This window comes from Hippocampus bargibanti, linkage group LG05 (genome assembly GCF_051943395.1).
Source record: "Hippocampus bargibanti isolate YZ-2025 linkage group LG05, ASM5194339v1, whole genome shotgun sequence".
In the NCBI taxonomy this organism is placed as follows: domain Eukaryota; kingdom Metazoa; phylum Chordata; class Actinopteri; order Syngnathiformes; family Syngnathidae; genus Hippocampus; species Hippocampus bargibanti.
The window spans coordinates 3,987,376-4,011,286 of record NC_142738.1 but is presented as its reverse complement, the minus strand read 5'-3'; the positions used below and the strand labels follow the sequence as shown (position 1 = coordinate 4,011,286).

Below are 23,911 nucleotides of genomic sequence, written 5' to 3'. Positions count from 1 at the left end.
AATTAGTTAATTCCTAAATTATATCCATCTTGAGTTAAATGAGCTTGAAATGAGGGCGGCTGTCCAAAATACAATACAATACATACAGATTGGTTTATGTAGCACTTTAACAACAGCTGAAGCTGGAGCAAAGCGCTAACATGGAAAAAAAAGCGAAATGCTACCCCCTTGTGGTAAGGACAAACATTGCCAGATGCCATGGCCAGCGCTTTATCGGCACCCAAGCATGAAAAAACAAACACATTCGGGAATGGCGCTGTACGTTCTATTTTCAATTCCCGAATAAATTCGTGAATGGTGGTGAATGAGTTAAAGGATGGATTTGTTCATTTTTTTCCCCCCCATTTATTTTCCGGCATGTAAAACACAATTTTTACTTTTTTTTCCCGACATTTATTTTCTTTTTAATTTCTTACACGTACTTTACAGTGTTAGAAATTAATCATGTTGTTGTCATGACTGTTATTGTGGTTTACATGGGTCAATTTAACATTTTGGTTCGGACTTTAGCAAACATCGTAGCACTCGACATGCTTGATTTGCTTTCACGGGCCGAATAAAATGATGTGGCGGGCCAGATTTTGCCCGCGGGCCTTGACTTTGACACCTGGGGGTTTATCACATACTCTATCGATTAGAGAAAAGCCTGCTTTTGAGACTGGATATGTTGACAACAGCACAATATCCTCTTTATCTTTGATTTAAACAAGGTAACGAACAGCATATCATGCACCAATATGTCACTTCAATAGTTCCCTGACACGGAATGTGAACGTCGGACTATCCGGAGAAAATGTGATGCAGGACGCATTCAAGTGTGATTTGGCGAAGAGTGTCTGTCGTCTTCACTCTGGTCGGCCGTCGTGTTCGCGCATCAATTAACACCTTCGTGCACACACTTTGCTTGCTTGCGTGAATGAAGGTAGCAGCTGCGAAAAGGTCCACTTCCTTGTTGCCAGAGCGAGAGAAATGGAAATGATGCGGAGGATGGAAGAGAATAAACGAACTTTTTCCATTTTTGATCTTTTTTGGCCGGCATCAAAATGGAAAGAAGAGCAGTGGCTTTTATCTGCTGCGCTTGTGTGTACTTGTTGTTGTTGTGGCATCCGAGACTAGCGAGCGTGGGAGTTCTCCCAGTCATTGCAACAAGAACTGTACTGTCGATGATGAAAGTGGAGGTGGGGGGTGATACAACGCCGCATGCACTCATAAATGCAACATTTCCCTTTTCAAATACAGTGAGACCTCAACTTACAAACACCTTATCTTACAAACTTTTCATCTTACAAACGTCAAATTTATGAAAATTAAACCTTATACTAAGCACTATTTTCATAATACACACCCACCACGGCTGGCGGAGTGATCTTCGGCGGAAGCACACGACCGAACAGCACCAGGGGTTAAGTTACCAACAATCCTTATGGAAGGTGACTCTCCTTCCCTAAGCCATCAACGACCATCAAAAAGGTAAATAAAACTTTATTTTACAGCACAGTTTATTTCTTTAATTACAGTCGTCATGTAATGCGCCTCTCTTTCCAAACAGCAATTCCCTTTGACCTTCGACCCCAACGCCATTCCATCAAGCCATAAATGACCATCACAAATGTAAATAAAGTCACTTTATGATACAATGCAGTGTATTTCTTTCATTACAATACAATGGCACATTTATTATACATAGAATAAGGTATGTTGTGTGTAGTTTTAAGGCTTATTTAGTTGAAAAATATATTTTATGGAAACCCGGGAACGGATTATTCCCATTTTAATGGTTTCCTATGGGATTTTTTTTTTTTTAGATACACACTTTTCGCCTTACACACTCTGTCTGGGAACCAATTAAGTTTGTAAGTTGAGGTCTCACTGTACAAACTGTTGGATAGGACAGATGGTATATATTTTAGATACCATTTTTTTTGCGCACGAAGATTATAAATCGCACCTTCAATGAATGTCATATTTTAAAACGTTAATTTCGCTATAATGTTCCTTTTTTTTAATATTCCAGTGTTTTATCAGAGTTTATCACAATGCAATAATAAATAATATTTTAAGAGATGACCAATCTTCCTTTTAAATTTTTATGTTCCTTAGGGGTTTTCGTGGACTATTTTCACCTTAAAATTTTCAGAAATAAACGATTTTTAAAATGGTTGTTTATTTATTTATTTATTTATTTATTTATTTATTTATAAGAATAATAATGATGCATTTAATTTCTAAGCACTTTTCAAAACTCTCAAGGACACTTTAAAGCACAGGTGTCAAAGTCAAGGCCCGCGGGCCAAATCCGGCCCGCCACATCATTTTTTTCGGCCCGTGAAAGCAAATCAAACGTGTTAAATTCCATAATGATTGCTAAAATCTGAGCCAAAATTTCATATTTTTGGATATCAACCACAATAAAAGTCATTATTCTTGACTTCAGATTTGAAAACGAGTTATTCATTAATTTGCTGTGTGATCTATATGTAATATTTGAAGGGATTTAAACATTCTAATGGGTTCCCCAAATTCATAACGGCCCTTGAGAGGAAACCATAACTACAATGTGGCCCGCGGCAAAAAATGACTTTGACACCCCTGCTTTAAAGTAACAGGATAAGACCTTTTTTTTGTTCGGGTGAGCAGTGGCAGCCATTCGCGCCAGCGTTCACTCTATGTATGTATTTATTTGTTTGTTTATTTATTTCATTTTATTTTTGAAACACCAAATACAAAAAAATGAATTTTAAAACGTCAGTTTTCCTTTTTTTGATGTCAAGCACAAAAATAGAAATGACAGAATAACATGTGTGGTATTTTCTGCATTTTTATGAGATCAAAAATATTTCATAGTTTTATTTGAGTTTATCACAATAAAATAAAAAATAGCATTATACCATCTTAGAGATGATCAAGCTTTCTTTCACATTTTTACGTTCCTTAGAGGTTTTCATGGAACAGTTACCTTAAAATTTTCTGAAATAAACGATTTTTAAAATCTTTATTTTTTTGTTACTTATGTATTTATTATTTATTTTGAGACACCAAATACAAAAAAATGAATTTTAAAATGTCAGTTTTCCTTTTTTTGATGTCAAGCACAAAAATAGAAATGACAGAATAACATAATATGTGGTATTTTCTGTATTTTTATGAGAAAAAAAATATTTCATAGTTTTATTTGAGTTTATCACAATAAAATAAAAAATAGCATTATACCATCTTAGAGATGATCAAGCTTTCTTTCACATTTTTACATTCCTTAGGGGTTTTCATGGAACAGTTACCTTAAAATTTTCTGAAATAAACAATTTTTAAAATCTTTATTTTTTTTACTTATTAATTTATTATTTATTTTGAGACACAAATAAAAAAAACAAGCAAAAAAACACAAAATTTTCAATTACTAATCATTGTGCCAAAAATGTTGTCAAAATCTGATAAAAAAATTCGGGACTGGCGCTCCAGGTTATGCTTTTCAATTCCTGAATAAATTCGGGAATGGCAATGAATTAGTTAAGAAATAATGTGGGATGTTGGAGGGGTACGGAATGTTAAATTTCATGAGAGAAGAGAAATATGATCCAAATATTGGACTTAAACCTTAGGGTTGTAAATTAAATATGTAATGTTAGAGCTGTGCATGTGAAAAAAAGTGTAATTATGGTACATTAAGGGTGAGGGCTGAAAATAGAATTATCCGGAAACGTACATCTGGGGTACATACATTAAATATGATCTCAATATGCTGCCCTACATTCATTTAATGAAACCATGTAACATCAGAGACGGAATTAACATACACAAATATTACATTAAAGCCACAGTTTACAGAAATATGGTCCGTCATAGGATATTTCATAGGTTAACGTTCATTTGGGTGTATGCACAGTGTACTTTATGAGAGAATCTTGCAAGAAAAATGAGGCAACGTACATGCTACAACAAAGCTAATGGTCTTCCACCTGTACGTAGCATTAGCATTGCTCGTTTCATAACTCTCCACTGTTCCATCCCGAGCAAAGCAGATGTTTTCCTGTCAAATGCGCCAGCAGATGTTGATGCCACCTGCCCGAGCGCCATGGCCTCGGGGATCTGGGGAGTGGCTATTCGAGAGTAGGGGGTGTGGTGGATCTTCTGTAAATGGAGGCTAATGAGCACTAGCATGATATCAGAACAGGAAATGGCAGAAGATGACAAAGTCCATCTGGATTTGAGCCAGTCACGCCTGGAGCGAAACCCCCGTGGCACGCTTACAAGCCACATGGACCTCCCTCAAGGCGCTGAGGCCTTGAAACCTTAAACCAGGGGTGTCAAAGTCATTTTTTGCCACGGGCCACATTGTAGTTACGACTCCTTCTCGAGGACCGTTATGAATTTAGAGAAGCCATTAGAAGGTTGCATCCACTCCTCATATTACATATAAAGTGCACAAGAAATTGATAAATTACTACTTTTCAAATTTGAAGTAATAAATAATGACTGTTATTGCGGTTTATATACGACACATTGCATTTTTTTGTTGGTACTTTAGCCAGCATCATGAAATTTCACGTTAGATTTGCTTTCGCGGGCCGAATATAATGGTGTAGCGGGCCGGATTTGGCCCCCGGGCCTTGACTTTGACACCAGTGGTCTAAGGTTTCTTATGCTGCATTGAATTTTCAATGCAGCATTAGAAACCTTAGACACTCTTCTGTCATCAGAAAAAAAAAAAGTTAATTCCCAAGTTATACGAGTTTAGAGTTATCTGAGTTTGAAATTGGGACGGATATACAAAAGGCAAATGCTGCCCCCTTGTGGGAGGAAAAAACATTGCCAGAGGTCTGACCGGATCTTGATCCGCACCCCCCCCCCCCCTGCAAGAAAAACCAAAACATATTGCAACAATGGCTGTTATGGTGGTTGACATGGGACAATTAGAATTTTTGATTCAGACTTTTTGGCAAGCATCATGGAATTTCCCAAGTTGGATTTGCTTTCGCGGACCGAATAAAATGATGTGGCGGGACGAATTTGGCCCCCTGGCCTTAACTTTGATACTTATACCCTTCGACACCTGGACTTGGAGTGATTGATGAAACGGAACATTCTTTGTAACTTGACCATACCGGACTACGATCTTATCTTGATTGGCTTTTCGTTGAGAACACGGCGCATCGGCGACAATGAAGTTCGCAAGTATCCACTGTAGCATCTCCTTCATTTGTATCCACCTCTTCATCCTGCCTGAGGCTTTGCCAATTTTTTTCCCTCCTCCGGCGGACGCGAGTAAAGTACGCAGCGTTCTTGGGCTCCATTACAAAAACGTCTTTTGTCCCGAAGGCCTAGTTTCCCGAGCAACAGTAGCTCTGGTGTTTTCGATGCCAAAAAATGGACTCGTCCTCGTTTATCTTTATCCTCCCACTTTCTTCACGACGGATAGTCTTGCGACCAGATATTTTCACGTGGGATACAGGGCCACCCCAAAATTTTTGAGAATTACATGGAGCCACCCATTACAGTCATACCATGGCTTACGAACTTAATTGGTTCCCAGAAAGTGTGTCTAATGGCAAAAAGTGTGTATTCCAAACATTAATTTCCCATAGGAAACCATTAAAGTGAGAATAATCCGTTCCCATGTACCCATAATACATAATTTTCAACTAAATAAGCCTTAAAACTACACCCAATTTACCTTATATGAAGTTGCTTTATTCGTTTTTATGATGGTCGTTGATGGCTTGATGGACTAGATAGCTTTTTGCATAAAGTGTCTCAAGGAGCTCTTGGTTGTACATCTTAGAAGTTGTGATATTGAAACAGCAACAGATGCAAGCAGACACACTAGAAACGTCATTAATAGCTGGTTCCCTTGCTTGTATGTTCTGTTCAAATTGTACAGATGTCTTGTGTGGGTTATTTGTGGAGTCTGATTGATGGGATATTTTAACCTTGCAGTCTACACTCTGCCATTGAGCTATCAATAAAGTCGAAACGAGTCCACATTTTACTGTTTTCTATCCATTTTCTCACCATTTCTCACCATTTCACTTGTTTTTTTTTTTGTTTCAAGCTCTTTCGTCTCCCTTTCATTTGTGTGTGTTTCTGTAACCCCTCCTCCCTCTCACTGCTGCGTGTGTCCCCTCCCTCCTCGACCACGGATCTTGACCAATCATGACGTGCGGCTTTAACCAAAGACTGGGGGCGGGAAATAGAGGGGAAAAAAAAGCCGGCTGCCATTTCAGGAGCTCCAAGAAGCGGCTCGTTCGCGAATGACACATCACTCATTGTGGCGCTCCGTGTGTTTCCCAAAAAATAGTTTGTATGCCAAGATTATATTCTCGCGAATTTAACGTTCCTAAGGCGAAAAGTTCGTTAGCTAAAGCGTTCGTAAGCCGAGTTATCACTGTATTTATAATGGGATCGCCACATCTGCCCACCTCTCGCTCGGTGAATCCGACATGGCAGTGACTAAAAGTACTGTTGTACCTCGTTTGTATTACAATTAGCTTTATGATTAGACACCGTTTGATGAAAGCTATCAAGCAGCTCAATCCACTGCCGCTTTGGCTCGGCATCCAACGTGCGCACAGCAAGCGTTGGCATTCGAGGACGCGCCTCCTGCTACCGCCCTGGTGGCGCGCTAACGAGCCTCTGATCGGCGCCGCGGTGGCTTCTCGCCTCGCCAACGGTCGCCGCCGACTGAGCCAACTTTGTTGTAGATGACGGAGAACATAGGCTAGTCAAAAACGCTTACACGCCTTCGCCCGGTAACCTCAACACATCATTGTTATTGGAACCTACATTCGGATAAATTGATTTTGTATTTTTTATTCCATTTTTTTTTAAATTTAAGTCAGATATGAGAATTGCTTCCCCAAAAGCCAAACCGCACTGAATCGTACACATTCGGAATCATACACAACAAGTTCAACACAACATTTCATGGATACTGTTGCTAAACAAAACAGCAGCACCTACATAGGAACATGCGGATTTATCATTCCTGTCTCAATTCGATACATACCTTTGCTAATGAAGGAAAATTAGCATACCAAAAGCCCAAAATGCAATGTATACATTTGCTAACCAAAACAGAAGCACATACCGGTGCTCGTGCAACAAACTTTTAGATGAATTAACTCATTCACTGCCATTCCATTATCATTTGATAGCTATTTGCTATCTATTAGCTATCTGGATGGCTAGCTATCTGACTGGCTAGCTAGCTAGCTAGCTATTCACTATATAGCTGGCTGGCTATCTAGCTAGGTATCTGTTAGCTATCGATTGGACTAGCTAGCTCGCTTCCTATCTATTTGAGTTACTTCCGGGTTGAGTGAACGCTGACGCGTGTGGCTGCCGCTGCTCACCCGCAGAAAAACTTATCTTGTAAAGTGACCTTGAGAGTTTTGAAAGGCGCTTATAAATGAAGTTTATTATTATTATTATTATTATTATTATTATTATTATTATTATTATTAATTATTGTTGTTTTTTCTTGCGGGGATGTGCTGATAAAGCGTTAGCCAGACCTCTGGCAATGTTTTTCCCTCCCATGAGGGGGCAGCATTTAAATTTTATACAGCCACCCCCACTTTCAATGCAGATAACTCCAGACCCATATAACTTAGGAATTAACTCTTTTTTTTCTGATGAAAGAAGATAGTCTAAGGTTTCTAATGAGTAAAAATGACAAAAACCCTGGCACTGGAGTGGACACCTATTTTCGTCTGGCATTTTATTTTTACATGGTTATTTGGTCGAACCACATCAGTTCCTGGATGCTGCTGCTCACCAAAAAAGGCGCACATAAACAGATAAATTAGAATTTAATGACATCCCCTTGAACAAATTAGACGTCTCCCTTTAACAATCAAAAATCAATAATAAATGTGTATAAGGATGGAATAAATCAGTGTTATATTTGCATTGGCGTATTCATGTGCTTTTGCACTCGGTGCATGCTGAGTACTGTGATGTTCCAGTTGCTTCGTATGTGATATCAGAGGTGCTGTTTGGATAAGCAGCCCTGTTGGCGGCGACCGTGATATGCGTTTGTGCGCTTGTGTGCGGGTACGTGTTCTCATGTTAAATTAGGGCTGACACAATTCATCATATCACCAAATCCATTTTGTATTGCGCAAAAAGACCAGATTGTTTATTTCTTCTGGCCGATCTAACATCCGGTCATGGGACTAGTTTTTCCTGAATCAGAATCAGAAAACCTTTATTCGTCCCACAATTGGGAAATTTGCAGTCCACAGGAGCAATTTGAAAGGGGGATGGGGTGTGGGGGTGAAAGGATAGAAAACAAGGTATTCTAAGCATAGTAAAATAAAAATGTCAACTGCATACTGTAAATGTGCAAAATCGTTTCATAAAAAAAAACTGTACATAGTGCATGAAAGGCATATTGATATATGTAGCTGAGCAAAACTGTGGCTACCGATAATGCTAGCTTGACTATGTGTAGGTGGGGGAACTCTGACAAATTCATTTACTACAATGATCATACCATTTATACAAAATAATTACATCAAACGTAGGTCAGAAACTCAGACGTGAATCGCATCTTACAATAATTTTGGTGTGCTGTGACTACACACACACACACACACACACACACACACACACACACGTTTCAGTATCAGATTTTGGGTAGCTATTTGCTATTTTGCCCACAGGGACAACACAATTTAATGAAGCGGGAGAAGAGAGGGTTAACATTGAGCCTTCCTGGATTTATAGTGCTATTAAACGGCTAAAAATAGACAGCTAGGAGCTGCTGATGACACACATAAACTCACTCACACAAACACATATACATAGCCGCAAGTCATGCTAGCATACATTAAAAAGTACACCTGACGCTAGCTGACAACCAGCAGCTGTTTCAGATAGCTAGCTTGAGATTTGCATTCTTAGCATAACGCGACACAGTAGAATACTGATTAGTAGCCGCGAAGCATTAGTTGTTATTTATTAATAACAGCAAATAATAATAACAGTTGTTGTTTATTAATAAGTGCAAAGGTAGCTTCCTGAATTAGCTCCGGTATGCTAATTTTTTCGACATCAGCATGAATGTTGTTCTTCCTGAAGAGAGTAAGCAGCTGATGTCGGTTTGAGCTATGCTAGCCCTTCTGCTGATCCAGTAAATGTTTATTAAATGCTAATTGCTAATTAATGCTAATTGCTAATGTCAGTCAGCCCACTGTCGGATTCATGTTAGCGAATAATTATTCGACGTGAAACTCATTCAACATGTTTCAGTAGCTATTTTGTTGTGTGTCCCTGGCTTCTGTTTGTAGCTCATGCTAATGCTAATAACATGAAGCTTTCACTGTCATCTTTCCATGTTTCTCTAACTCTGTATTTCCTTTTTAGGGCTTTGTCTGCGTCTCTTTTACTCTGTGCTTCTTTTTTTCTGGCTTCTTTCCAAATGGCTCACACTGTTATGCTTCCATTTTAGGATTTTGTTTGTTTCTTTCACTCTTTGTCAGACTTTTGTTCGTTTCTCTGTCACTCGGCTTCATTTTCAGGCTTTTCCGATACTCGCAGGCTTCCTACATATTATAATCATCACTTCGATCTCGAAAGATAAACACTAAGCAACAAATGTGCGCTGTTCTCGTGCTTGAAGGTCAGCTGCATTGAGCCGAGCTTGTCCAGCCACACACGCGCACATTTCGACACAGTCGATATATCGACATGCTCGTCGTAACCCATCGCTCAAGGTCTGACGGGTGTGGTCAACAGCCCCTGCATCTCCAAGAAAAAGTGGTTCTTTACAAGCTGACTGATGGAGCATTTATGCTACATATTTAATTCATTCATTCACTGCCAAACGATGTGCAAAAATGTGTCCACTCCAGTGCCAGGGTTTTTGTCATTGTTACTCGAATTCCAGGACCCACAGTATATTGAGTTTTAGGACTACATAAACATTCAATACAGCATTAGAAACCTTTGACTCTCTTGTTTCATCAGAAGAAAAATAGGTAGTTCCTAAATTATATGGGTCTGGAGTTATTTCAGGTTGAAATGAGTGCGGCTGTCCAAAATATAATGCAATATATACATATTGTTTTATTTAGCGCTTTTACAACAGCTGAAGCTAGAACAAAGCGCTAACATGGAAAAAGGGGAAATGCTGCCCCCTTGTGGAAAAAAAAAACATTGCCAGAGGCCATGGCCAGTGCTTGATCGGCACTCAAGCAATAAAAAAAATGAATTAATTTGGAAATGGCGCTCTACGTCATATTTTCAATTCCCGAATAAATTCATGAATGGCAGCGAATGGGTTAAAAATGTACATAGTGTAATAAAAACAGAAAATACAAGAATTCAGAAATATTCAACAGTCATACTGTCATCAGTGTACACTTGATCATTGTTGATTTTAACTCATTCACAGCCAGACGATGTGCAAAAATGTGTCCACTCCAGTGACAGGGTTTTTGTCATTGTCACTCAAATTGCAGGGCCCACAGAATATTGACATTTAGGACTACATAAACATTCAATACAGCGTTAGAAATCTTAGACTCTCTTCTTCCATCAAAAAATAGTTAATTCCTAACTTATATGGGTCTGGAGTTATCTGAGATTGAAATGGGGACGGCTGTACAAAATACATATTTATTTATATAGCGTTTTTACAACAACTGAAGCTGTAACAAAGCGCTAACATGGACAAAAGGCAGATGCTGCCCCCTCGTGGAAGGGAAAAAAAAAAACATTGCCAGAGGTCTGACCATTGCTTTTTCGGCACCCTCCACAAGAAAAACCAAAACCTGAACAAATTGCACTTTTTAATTCCCGAATAAATGGCAAATAAACCATCACTCTGTTTGTGTACCTGTCCACATCATTGAGGTTGCCTACCCTACGCTAACGTTCACTTTGTCTTTTCTTCGGCAGGCTCAAAGAAAAGAAGTGTTCCTGCAGGAGCGCTACAGCTGCTACAGTTTGACCGACCCCTTCCTGGCGCTGCAGCGGGACTTTGAGTGCGGGGTGCCGCGAGGTGACAAGGAGAGGCGGCCGTTGGGCTCCAGCCCAATGTCCGTCCTGGAGGCAGTCATGTCGCACTGTCGCAAGATGCAGGAGCGAATGTCTGCGCAGTTGGTTGCTGCCGAAAGCCGCCAGAAAAGGGTAAGAGTAGATACAGTGATACCTCAGTTTACGAACGCGAGACTATGATCTTGGCATATAAACTAGTTTTCGGCAAACGAACCAAACCACACGGTCGAATAGCGCCACGGTGGCTGTGCGGACTAGTTTTCCACGGCCACTTTCTTTGAGTGCAGACGTGGTTTGTTATCGAGTGCAGTACTTTTGCTATTATGGGACCGAAAAAGACCCCACCACAGGCTAGTGTTCAGCCGAAGAGGACACAAAACAAAATTAAAGTCGAGCAGAAGGCGGAGATCATCGAGAAACACGAACGAGGTGTTCGTTTGTGTGACTTAGCGTCCCACTACCGGTATGCTAAGTCGACCATTGCTAGGTGTGGCTGAGGGTGTTTTTGTGTTGTCTAAGCAACGGTTTCAGGCAATGGAAGAGGTTGAAAAACTTCTGTTGATTAAGATTAACGAAAAGCAGCTAGCAGGGGACAATGTGAGTGAGGGTATTATCGCCGAGAAAGCACGGCAACTTCACTCGGATATCATCAAGAGGCAACCTGGACGTTCGACATCCATTGACAACTACCATCACAAAGTAATAAAACGACTTTATTATACCGTGCAGTTTATTTATTTAATTACAATACAATAGCACATTTTTATACATAAAATAAGGTATATTTTGTGTAGTTTTAAGGCTTATTTAATACAAAATTATGTTTTATGGGGACCTGGGAACAGATTATTCTCATTTTTTATGGTTTCTTATGGGAAGTAAATGTTTGGCAGACGAACTTTTCGCCTTACACACACTTTCTGGGAACCAATTATGTTATGCGTCGTATACTGGACGGACCGGACCTTCTGGTGTGACTTTTCTATTTTCGCCACTTAATGTACCGTGTTTATGAAAGCTTTTTTTTCCAAGCGTCTCTTTGGGATTATATTCTACGGCACTCGCTATGCTTTGCTGTAATATTTTGAGACAGGGGTAAAATGGGATTGTAGCATTTAGAAAGCAACTATAGAAAAAAATATGTGGCGTATCCTCTCTTTGAACCTCCTGAAAATTACAGATATGACAGAATCGAGAGCCAACTGGAAGATTTAAGTCAACCACATAAAAAGACAAGCTACGCTGGGAGTGGCTGCTTAAATATATATACCGTGTGCGTGTGTACGTATTCTACACGTGCTTAAATATACAGTGGTGTTCAAAATCATAGCAGCTTGTTTAAAAAAAAAAAAAACTTGCGTGATAGTTTGGCTACACAAGTACAAAGACACAAACAGGCTGGAGGTTTTGTGTATAGTCCTGTGGGTGGGTGATATCCGATTGAAGTTAGAAAAGTAAACACAAAATGGTGCCAAAATAATCCATATCCGGAACAGCAAATTGGCGGCAATGCATCGGCGAAAAGAAAGTTTGAACATGAAGACTCGGACACATCAGCTCTGTTTCCATAAAATAAAATCAGAAAAAGGGCAGCAAATATTGTGTATTAAAATGTTTTATTATTATTATTATTATTATTATTATTATTATTACAGTAAAGTCTCGTTAAATCGATATCGGATATATCGATAGTCCCGGTTATATCGATACTATTTCTATGCACGCACGGAGAAAATTACATGCAAACAGCGTCGGATATATCGATAGTCCCGGTTATATCGATATTTTTTCAGACTCCCTTGAATATCGATATAACGAGACTTTACTGTATTATTATTATTATTATTATTATTATTATTATTATTATTATTATTATTGAGGAAAAGGTTTCTTCAACCGTCATGTGTACTTGTTTGAAGGTGTCAGACGTTTCGCTTCTCATCCGAAAAGCTTTGTCAGCAAACTAGCCAGAGAGTTGAGTTCGCTGACAAAGCTCTTCGGATGAGGAGCAAAACCTCCGACACCTTCAAAGAAGTACAGATGACGGCAAAAGAAACCTTTTCATCAACGGATCACTACTTTACGACTGAGAGCCTACAAATACGAATTATTATTATTATTATTATTATTATTGTTGTTGTTATTATTGTCATTATTATCGCTATCATTATCACTACTATCACTATTACTGTTACTATTACTATTAATACTATTATTGTGATTACTATAATAATAATAATAATAATAATAATAATAAATATAATAAATATAATAAATAAAATAAATATAATGGTGATAATAATGATAAGGATAATAATAATAATAACAATGATAATAATAATAATCCTAATCATAATAATAATAATAATAATAATAATAATTGGATTAGATTTGGATTGGATTTGCCTTTATTAGTCTCGCAGTGGAGACATTTACATTTCACAGCAGCAAAGTTATGAAAGGAATAATAATAATAATAATAATAATAATAATAATAATAATAATAATAATAATAGTTCTTAATTTTAATGCTGTACTTTCATAAAAAAGAAGACAAAAATGTGTTGCCACTACTTGAAAACAAGATAATCTCTTGACTTTACTATTTCTTAAAACAAAACAAAACTACAACAAACCGCAAAGTATGAATTTCCTAAAGCAAAGACCAGATTTTGATGTTCAACTTTTCTAAAACGTTCAACAACAGATGAAGTTTTCCTAAACACCTCAAATACGTATCAATGATGCATTTTCATAGAGAAAAGGCAAGCTACTTCTTACACTTCTTACACTTTAGTCAAAATAAAATACAACATGTATTGATGTTTCACTTTTCTTAGAAATCAAAGCATGTCACCCTTTACAAAATCACTCAATCAATCAATTCATTGTCCGAAACTACACATTCATTAGCTTTAGCTTTAGCTTAGCGAAATGATTGGTGACCGCAAAGCAGCTGCCGGCATGTAAACAGATCACCGGCGCGGGTGAAGAAAATCTGCCCTCGCTGGGGATCTTTGGGTTGCCGGGTAGAGTGAAAGTCAGTCGCATAGCCGGGCGCTATCTTTATCTGCGCTCCCCTGTTCCTTCTTTCCGCTCTCGTCATCGCGCTGATGAATTCTCCACAAGCTCAACACTGAAGTGACGTTGATTCGGAACAATTTTATTTTCTTACAATGTCTTCTTCTTTTCCTTTCGGCTTTTTCCTTCAAGGGGTCACAGCAAATCAGTGTCCTCCATCTTTTCTTCCAATGTAACAAAGACAAAAATCTTTCCAAGAGTTTTTAACTCAGATTTGTTTTTTCCTTGCGGGGGGTGCCGATAAAGCACCGGTCAGACCTCTGGCAGTATTTTTACCCTTCCACAAGGTGGCAGCATTTGCCTTTTATCCATGTTAACGCTTTGTTACAGCTTTACTTTGTATGTATTGTATTTTGTACAGCCGCCCCCATTTATAATAATAATAATAATAATAATAATAATAATAATAATAATAATTTATAATAATAATAATAATAATACATTTCATTTATAAGCACTTTTCAAAACTCTCAAGGACACTTTACAGTCACAAGATATTTTTTCTGCGGGTGAGCAGCGGCAGACACACGCGCCAACGTTCTCTCAACCCGGAAGTAACTCAAATAGACAGCAAGCTAGCTAGCTAATAAATACAGTAATAATAATCATGCATTTCATTTATTATTGCATATTAATGCATAAATATTATTATGCATTTATTTACAAGCATGAATGAGTATGCTGTGGGACAAAAAAAAATGTCATTGATCAATAATGCTAAAAATAAGATCACAAAAAATAAAAATAAAAAAAGATAATTACGATGATGATCAATTGTCAATTCCCGACCTTAACAGCAGAGATTGGAATTGTACATTTTCAAGACACTGAATTTTCAGTAATTCAAGTATGTGATAAAAATATGACATTTTAACATAATAATAATACATTTCATTTATAAACGCCTTTCAAAACTCTCAAGGACACTTTACAGTCACAGGATATTGTTTTTTGCATGTGAGCAGCGGCAGCCACATGCACCAGCGTTCACTCAACCCGGAAGTAACTCAAATAGATAGAAAGCTAGCTAGCTAGCTAATAGATACAGTAATACTAGATAGAAGACCAACTCCAAGCATTTCGAGCTCAGATAACTCCAGACCCATGTAACTTAGGAATTAACTCATTTTTTTCTAATGATAGAAGAGAGTCTCAGGTTTCTTACGCTGAATTGAATGGTTATGTAGTCCTAAGACTCAATATTTTGTGGGTCCTTCAATTTGAGTGAAAAATGACAAAAACCGGGGCACTCGAGTGGGCAGATTTTTGCACATCGTTTGGCAGTGAATGAGTTAATTTACTCTTCAGCAAATGGGAAGACTATTGTGGGATAATATTAGCATTTCGGGTATGTTATTTGTACATTTAAAGTGGCTTAAAGAGAAGAAAAATGAACTATTTTGGAAGAGTATGGCTTCCGAGCTTTCCATTGTGTTGAAAATGGACTCATACGACATTTTCGAACGAGACCTACTGGGAATTACCGTCTTACCGTTCAAGACGTTATCTCCACTTCCTGTAAAATCCACGGCAGTTGTACAAATTAAGGTGCTAAAACGCAACATTTAGTTTACGACTTGATAGAAGTCCGTTTCGGTGTTGCTCTTTCAATTAGCAACCGCGTTCAAATGGGCTGATCCGTTTGCTTTTCACGCCTGTGCCTAAGCTAATGTTAGCATATATAGTAACATTTTGCGTTTGTCTCTGTCAAAATTCATTGGTTCACTCGATGATGTCATACAGTGACCGTCAGCCATACCTGTAAGGGGGGTATTTTCCAGAGTCTTGACGGAGGTCTCCTGAGAGTGTTATCACCTGTTAATTAGCAGCTGGTAGCGGCGTCTCATTCCTCTGAGCAACAGCTGCCTGGTCCTAACAGGAAGATTTTTTTTATGGGGGACCCTCGTTTATGGTTTGGAGCCCCGCTTAAACCCCCTTCAACTTTGCTGCCTGGCTAACATTAGCGCTGGTTTTTCTAATTATAGCAAAACGGGTCATCACAAATCATTGGAGCGCTGACCCACAATGAGTACCGTTTATTATGTTTGTCAAAGTCAGTCAAGTGTCCGAGAGGACAGTAATTTCATCTGTGTTGTATGTCATGCATATTAGCATATTTGACAATAAAGCTGACTTTGACTTTTGACTTTTATAATAACAATACATTTCATTTTAAGCGCCTTTCAAAGCTCTCAAGGACACTTTACAGTCACAGACAAGCATAGGTACTATAATAAATAAAATACAATAAATCAAATACAGTAAAGTCTCGTTATATCGATATCGGATATATCGATAGTCCCGGTTATATCGATACTATTTCTATGCACGCACGGAGAAAATTACATGCAAACAGGGTCGGATATATCGATAGTCCCGGTTATATCGATATTTTTTCGGACTCCCTTGAATATCGATATAACGAGACTTTACTGTACAGTTACAAATAGAAACAAGAGAAAGAGTGACACAGAAAATGCAATTTTAAATAGGTGGGTTTTGAGATGGGATTTGAAGGTGGGAAGAATGTTGGAATGAAGTGATTTCCAGAGTTTGGGGGCAGAGCAACTGAAAGCTCTGTACCTCATCGTGCTGAGACGGGCAGGGGGGGCACACAGAGGTGGAGGGAGGAAAAGGATCTGAGGGAAGGAGAGGGAATAGAAATTTGAAGAAGGTCAGATAGGTATGGGGGGGAGCAAGGTTATGAATAGCTTTAAATGTAAAAAGAATAATTTTAAAGTTGATTCAATATTTGACCGGTAGCCAGTGGAGCTCTTGGAGGACGGGGGTGATGTGGTGAAAAGATGAGGTTCTGGTGATGATCCGGGCTGAAGAATTCTGGACAAGGTGAAGTTTGTGGAGAAGAGTCTGAGGGACACCAAAGAGAATCAGAATCAGAATCATCTTTATTGCCAAGTATGTAGAACACACAAGGAATTTGTTTCCGGTAGAACACGCTGCACTAGTATCGTCGTCAAAAAAACTGCTAAGTGGCACTATACAGTTCCATTTTGGCTACTGTTGAAGAGTTCAAAGAGTTAATGGCTTGGGGGAAGAAGCTGTTTAAATGTCTGCTGGATTTGGTGCGCATGGATCGGTAGCGCCTGCCTGAGGGGAGTAGCTGGAAACGGTGGTGGGCAGGGTGCGGAGGGTCCAGTAGGATTTTCCGCGCCCTTGTTTGGATTCTTGCAGTGTGCAAGTCCTCGAGAGTGGGTAGGGCGGTGCCAATGATTTTTTTCCGCCGTCCTAACATACAACGAAGTGTATTGCAATAGTCAATCCGGGAGGTGACAAGACTGACAACCTAGCTAACAACATAACTTCGTGAACTCAATTTGCTGTTTGTGTCATTTCGTCAATTGGAGTACAATAGAACCCTGCGTTTGTGTAAAACAGCAAAGCAAAAAGTAGCAAAGTTAGCTTAGAGCCGTTTGTGTTGTTCCTGTGGTAGCTGGAGATGGAGAAACTGCAGCTGCAGAGCCTGGAGCAGGAACACCGCAAGCTGACAACGCAGCTGAAAGACGAACGCGAGAAGAACAAGCACATCGTCATGATGCTGGTCCGTGAGTGCAAGCAGCTGGCCACGCGCGTGGTGGAGGAGTCGCAGCGCTTTGACGAGCTCCAGGCCCGACTGGACGAAGAGGGTCGGGCGTCCGGGAGCCTTCGGGAAGAACTTAGCGCCGAGCGGCAGCGCGCTCAGCAGATGGAGGCCGAGATGGAGAAGCAGCTGTCCGAGTTGGACACGGAGCGTGAGCAGCTGCGGGCCAGGGTGGGTCGCGAGGAGGTCGAGATTCAGAACCTACGGCAGCAGGTGGAAAAGCTCAGAACCGAACGCGGGCGCGCCATGGAAGGCGCCCAACCGCCCGCCGTTGCCCGCACGCCGCCCAAGGCCTCCGTTTCTGTGGCCACAGACCCCGTCGGCTCCCGAACAGCTTCCTGCCAAACGGACCAGCCCCTCACCGAGGTGGAGGGTCCCAAGAGGACTCCCCTGACCGTAGCCGCCAAACCAACCACGGGCCCTTACGCTGGTCTCAGCCTGCCAAAGACAGCCAGCCGGGGAATCATCCACAGCGGCTCGGCGGGCCCGGCGCAGACCGAGAACGGTTCCGAGGGCCAAGCGGCCCCCCACGGCCTACCCAGTGGCGTCAGCCCCCGCGTCCAGGCGGCCCGCTACAAGTTCCAGGAACAGGACCAAAATGGCACGGCCTCCCAGAGTCCTCCGGCCCGGGACCCCTCGCCCACCAACCGGGACAACTTTGCTGCCAAGCAACAAGCGCGCCACACAGTCACCCAGGTCCTGTCACGCTTCACCAGCCCACCAGCAGGGGGGCCGCTGCGGCCCGGGCTGCCGCACTCGGCCTCGGAAGGGGGGCCCTTCCCAAGCCGCCTCAGCCACCCCATCGGCCTTAAGTCTCCCACCGTGGCCAGAATCGACCGGGGAAACCCTCCCCCCATCCCACCCAAAAAACCCGGCCTCTCCCAGACCCCCTCGCCACCTCATCCCCCCATGAAGGTGCCGGGGGACAGCGGTCGCTCTCACGGGGCCGGGCTCAAATCAGCTACACCCCAGCTTCCGCCCAAACCCGCCCTGGACCTGGTACCGGCCCTGACGGCCTCTCAGGTGGGTGCCTACCCCCTCCCCTCCATCCCGGGGCCCGACCGATTTGCAGAAAGCCCACCCGTCGTCACCCCTTCCATCAACCCCCTACCCTCCTCCTTCTCCATTAGCTCTCCATCCATCACTAGCCCCCGTGCCCTCCCAAACAGCCCCCTGGCAACAGCATCAGGTAAACGGGACCACCCCCACACCACTTCCCACATTCCGTCTCTTCAGTTTTCGTCACTGCCTCTCTTCCAGCTGTCTCTTTGTGGCGCTGAGCCCAGTGTTGACATATTTTAGCATATATTAGCGTATTTTAGCCTAGCGTAGCCTACCTTACCCTAGCCTAGCTTAGCCCAAAGACACGTCCAAGAACCTTATATCAAAATAGGAAGTCCAGACCAGGTACTTCATTTTCTCTCTGTGCTCTAAATAGCTCTCTTTGTCCCACGTTAGCCCAACACGTTTGCTTATAAGAGGAAAAAAAAAATGACAAGATGGCCGAACTAAAGGATTCTGTGGTTGTTAAAATATGACTGCTGGTCACCCCCTTTTCCTTTCTGAAGCTGATGCCAGTGGCTGCTCTCACATTCCCTTTTGCCTTTCCCACCTATACTTAGCATGGCCCTTTGGTGCACCCTAACCTTTCGCCTCCTTCTGGTTTGCGCACTTCTCAGGTAAAGCCATGACAACGACATAAGACTCACCATGATTCCTGCAAATGTTTTTATTCATGGCTGGTGTTTATTTATCTTCACCTGTTGGATATTCTACTTGCTGCAAGCTGGTATTATTATTAATAATAATAATAATAATAATAATAATAATAATAATAATAATAATAATACATTTCATTTATAAGCACCTTTCAAAACTCTCAAGGTCACTTTACAGTCACGGGATAAGTTTTTTACTGTGGGTGAGCAGCGGCAACCACACACGGCAGTGTTCACTAACTCAAATAGATAGCAAGCTAGCTTGCTAGTGAATAATAATAATAATAATAATAATAATAATAATAATAATAATACATTTCATTTATAAGCATCTTTCAAAACTCTCAATATATAGCTGATAGCTAGTGAATAGATATCTGATGGATAACGAATAGATAGCTTATAGATAGCTTATAGATAGCGGACAGATAGCTATTAGCTAGCTAGCTAGTGAATAATAATAATACATTTCATTTATAAGCGCCTTTCAAAACTCTCAATAGATAGCCGATAGCTAGAGAACAGATAGCTGATAGCTAGCGAACAGATGGCTGATAGCTATCTATTCGCTAGCTAATAGCTCGCTATCTCGCCAGCCATCTAGCGAGCTATGTAGCTATCTAGCAAATAGATAGTTAATAGCTAGCGAATAGATAGCTAATAGCTAGGGAATAGATAACTAATACCTAGTGAATAGATAGCTAGTAGCTAGCTAGCTTTATCAGTTTGCTTTATCTGTTTGCTTTTGCAAAAAAACAAAAAAACAATTTGAACTTTTAAGTTCAAGAATGTCTGAAAGATTTCCAAATGATTTAAAATGGTTGGCGATTAATTTGCTAATTGATTAAAATGTTTGCAGATTAATTTGATAATCGCTTATTTGATTTATTCTACATCCCTGGATTTGAACGTAACACAGCAAAACCTAACTTTTCAAAGTCTGAACAAACAAACCGATGTATTTTCAAATGTATAAGGTGCACCCGTGTATATGGCGCACCCCCAATGAATAATAATAGTAATACATTTAATTTATAAACACTTTTCAAAAGTCTCAATGTCACTTTATAGTCACAGGATAAGTTTTTTCTGTGGGTGAGCAGCAGCAGCCACACGCGCCAGCGTTCACTCAACCTGGAATTCACTCAAGAGAGCTACATAGCGGGCTAATCGATAGCTAGCTAGATAGCTATATAGCTAATAGATCGCCAGCTAAATAGCTAATATTTATCAAATACATAGCTACCTAGATAGCTAGCTAGATACTGTATGGTCTATTTCCAAACTTTCTCCATATATAAGATACCACGAAGTATAAGGCGCACTTTCAATGAAGTTTTCCAAATAAAATATATTAATATATTAATATATATACTGTATACGTTTTCCAAGCACCACATTTTAATGCGCTACAATGGAGGTTGTCGTTACGCACTATTTCTTCTACAGAGGTGAAATGGAGTCTGTGGCTGCTGACAGTAGTTGTATAAAGCTCAGGGTCATCTTTTGAAGAAAATGAAGGCTTTTGTGTGCGCCTTATACACCGGAAAATACGGAAATATAAATATGAATTATTGACCCAGTCGTGTCACAAAAATGTAACAGAATAAAAACAGGTAAATGCTAATCATAATGCTAATCTGGCTAAGCAAACAGTCATGTCGCTTATTTTTCAACTCGTAAGTGCTGAAAATAAGTGTCATGAAACAACACTTAGCTTTTTTTTAAGGATTTTGTTAGTGTGAAAATGCATATTGTTTTTTTGGTACTCATTTTTGTTCCCTCCTCTTTGTCTTCCTCCTCTTCAGCACTTCTAGTGAGCTAATCTACCCTTCTCCTGGTTTAACCTGTTCTGTTCCCACCCATTCTCCCCCCACCTTGATCCCTCAGGCTGGTGTCCCTCCGTAGTCTCCCCTCTCAGCAGCCGTGGGCCCGCCGCCCTGGACGGCGGGCGGCCGCTGCTCCTCCTCCAAGCTGCTTCCCAGGGAAATGTCACTTTATTGTCAATGCTGCTTCACCACCCTCGCCCTCCCACGACCGACCACGTCCACATCTCAATGGACAACCGGCCTCCTAGTTACCTACCACAAGACCTTCTCCACAATTTGACTGCTGCCTTATTTGCTGCTGCTCGTCACGGACACGCAGGTGGGCAACTAGCCACTCGTTTCGGCCCATTAGTTAAAGGACAACCATTTTGTTGTTTCCTAACTGACATCAGAAAAACGTTTTCTAGCATCTAAAATACCCAAAACACGCAGGCTGATATTTTTTGTCAAATGCAAAACACCAATAAAAATGAGTTAAAGTGTCCCAAAACTACTTCAAAATGACCCCGGAAATTGCGAGTTTCAGAAGGTCCCGCCCCCTTGTTTGTGACATCACGCCAGGACGTCTTTGCCTTGCTTTAGAATCAAAACAATGGCTTCAGATTCGGAGAAGATGCTTTCTTGTTACTCATCCAGTTATGAATATGATTCAAATAGTTCTGAAGAGGAAAGCATACATGTTTGCAATCGATTAAAGAAGTCCTCCCGTATCATTTTGAGGCGTCTGGCCTCCAATGTAGCGCCCACAAAATGCAGAAGATGGCGCCCAAGCTACGTTGGAAATGGGCTGATTTGTCTGCTGGGAATTTGTGTCAACTAGTATCAAAGAGTAGTCTTGGTGCAACACACAACGATTCACCATCGCGTTATTTATGTTTTCCTTCTAATTTTGCCATCAACACGAAGTTTTCAGACCAAACAAAGTACCCAAAATGCATTGTGTGTCGCTTTCTCGGTCAGGGACGTTCCTTCAGTGACGTCATGTTAGGCGTCGTCATCAACTCGAAAACAAGACTTCCTGAATATTCAGCGAGAGTCTTAAAACGTAAAATATAGCTATATGCGGTGAAATCTTTGTAAAATACGCTCAATAGAAGTCCTTTGGAGTGATTTTACAAATTATGGACACAACTTGTTCAGAGGCGTCGGTTGTCCTTTAATGTTTCTAAGGAGTGAGCGTATGGAATTGATCATTGAATGACCCATTTTGTGTGCAGAGTGCGTGAAGCTGCTGCTGTCTTCTGGCGCAACTGCCGATGTGTCCGACCAAAACCGATTCACACCTATGCACTTTGCCGCCTCCTACGGCCACATTGGGTAAGCCAAAAAAACAACAACAAAAACCTCACGAGCACAAATAATCAGTTACATCTCCCCAACCCAGTTGTGTGCAGGCTCTGCTAGCTGCGGGCGCCGCTTTAGACGCGGCTGCGGACGACGGCCAGACTGCCCTTTTCCTGGCCAGCGGAGCAGGCCAGAAACACTGCGTCCACATCCTGCTAAGCGCCGGCGCCGATCGCTCCCGTATGGCCACGGTATATATCTCCTTCACCGCACAAATTGAAACGTTGCCATTTTTCTAATACAGTGATACCTCCGCATACGAACGTTTCAGCTAACGAACTTTTCGCCTCACGAACATTAAATTCGCGAGCATATAGTCTCGGTTGGCGAACTAGTTTTCGGTGAACGAACCAAACCACACAACTGTCTGGCGGACTAGTTTTCTTCATCCCCTTTCTTTGAGTGCAGATGTGGTTTGCTATCGAGTGGAGTACTTTTGCTATTATGGGACCGAAAAAGACCCCACCCCAGGCTAGTGTTAAGCCGAAGACGACATGAAAGAAAATTATGATCGAGCAGAAGAAGAAGATATCAAAAAACACGAATGAGGTGTGCGTTTGTGTGACTTAGCGTCCCAGTACCATTACGCTAAGTCTACCATTGCTACCATCCTTAAGAACGAGGAAGCTTTTAAGGGTGCGTGTGTGGCTAAGGCTGTTTCTGTGTTGTCTAAGCAACGGTCTCAGGCAATAGAGGATGTTGAAAAAACTTCTGTTGATTTGGATTAACTAAAAGCAGCTAGCAGGGGACATTGTGAGTGAGGGTATGATCACTGAGAAAGCACAGCAACTTCACTTGGATATCATCAAGAGGCAACTACATCAATGACCATCACAAAGGTAAATAAAACGACTATTATACAGTACAGTTTATTTCTTTAATTACAATACAATATCACATTTATTATACATAAAATAATGTATATTTTGTATAGTTTTATTTTTCTACTTTTTCTACTTATTCAGTAGAAAATTATGTTTTATGGGGACCTGGGAACGGATTATTCTCATTTTAAAGGTTTTTTTTATGGGAAATAAATGTTCGGAAGACGAACTTTTCACCTTACACACACTTTCTGGGAACCAATTAAGTTCGTGAGCTGCGGTATCACTGTCGTTCAACAAGACCCTCACGTGTCTGCCATATCCACTCTTCACTTCAGAACTCTGGAGGATTGATTTTTAAATTGGATAACTGCATCTAGAGATAAATAAATGGATGGATGTGTAGCTAGCTTAATGCTTGCTTCCCAGGTTGCCATGACAACCTGAAGTGGCCCACTGGATGTCCATATCGCTATCCACTTATGTTGAGTGTCTTATTATTATTATTATTTCCGC

At 40.7% G+C, this 23,911-nt stretch overlaps 1 protein-coding gene across 1 annotated transcript in view; it reads left to right on the top strand.

The window, feature by feature from the left end:
- Window positions 1–23,911, top strand: part of cttnbp2 (cortactin binding protein 2) — a 49,393-nt gene that overhangs the window by 12,994 nt on the left and 12,488 nt on the right. The window contains exons 3-7 of the mRNA XM_088995853.1: window positions 10,903–11,133; window positions 17,534–18,869; window positions 21,289–21,546; window positions 22,445–22,544; window positions 22,612–22,762. Coding sequence (XP_088851979.1) covers window positions 10,903–11,133; window positions 17,534–18,869; window positions 21,289–21,546; window positions 22,445–22,544; window positions 22,612–22,762 — 2,076 coding nt within the window. The remainder of the gene's footprint in view (window positions 1–10,902; window positions 11,134–17,533; window positions 18,870–21,288; window positions 21,547–22,444; window positions 22,545–22,611; window positions 22,763–23,911) is intronic.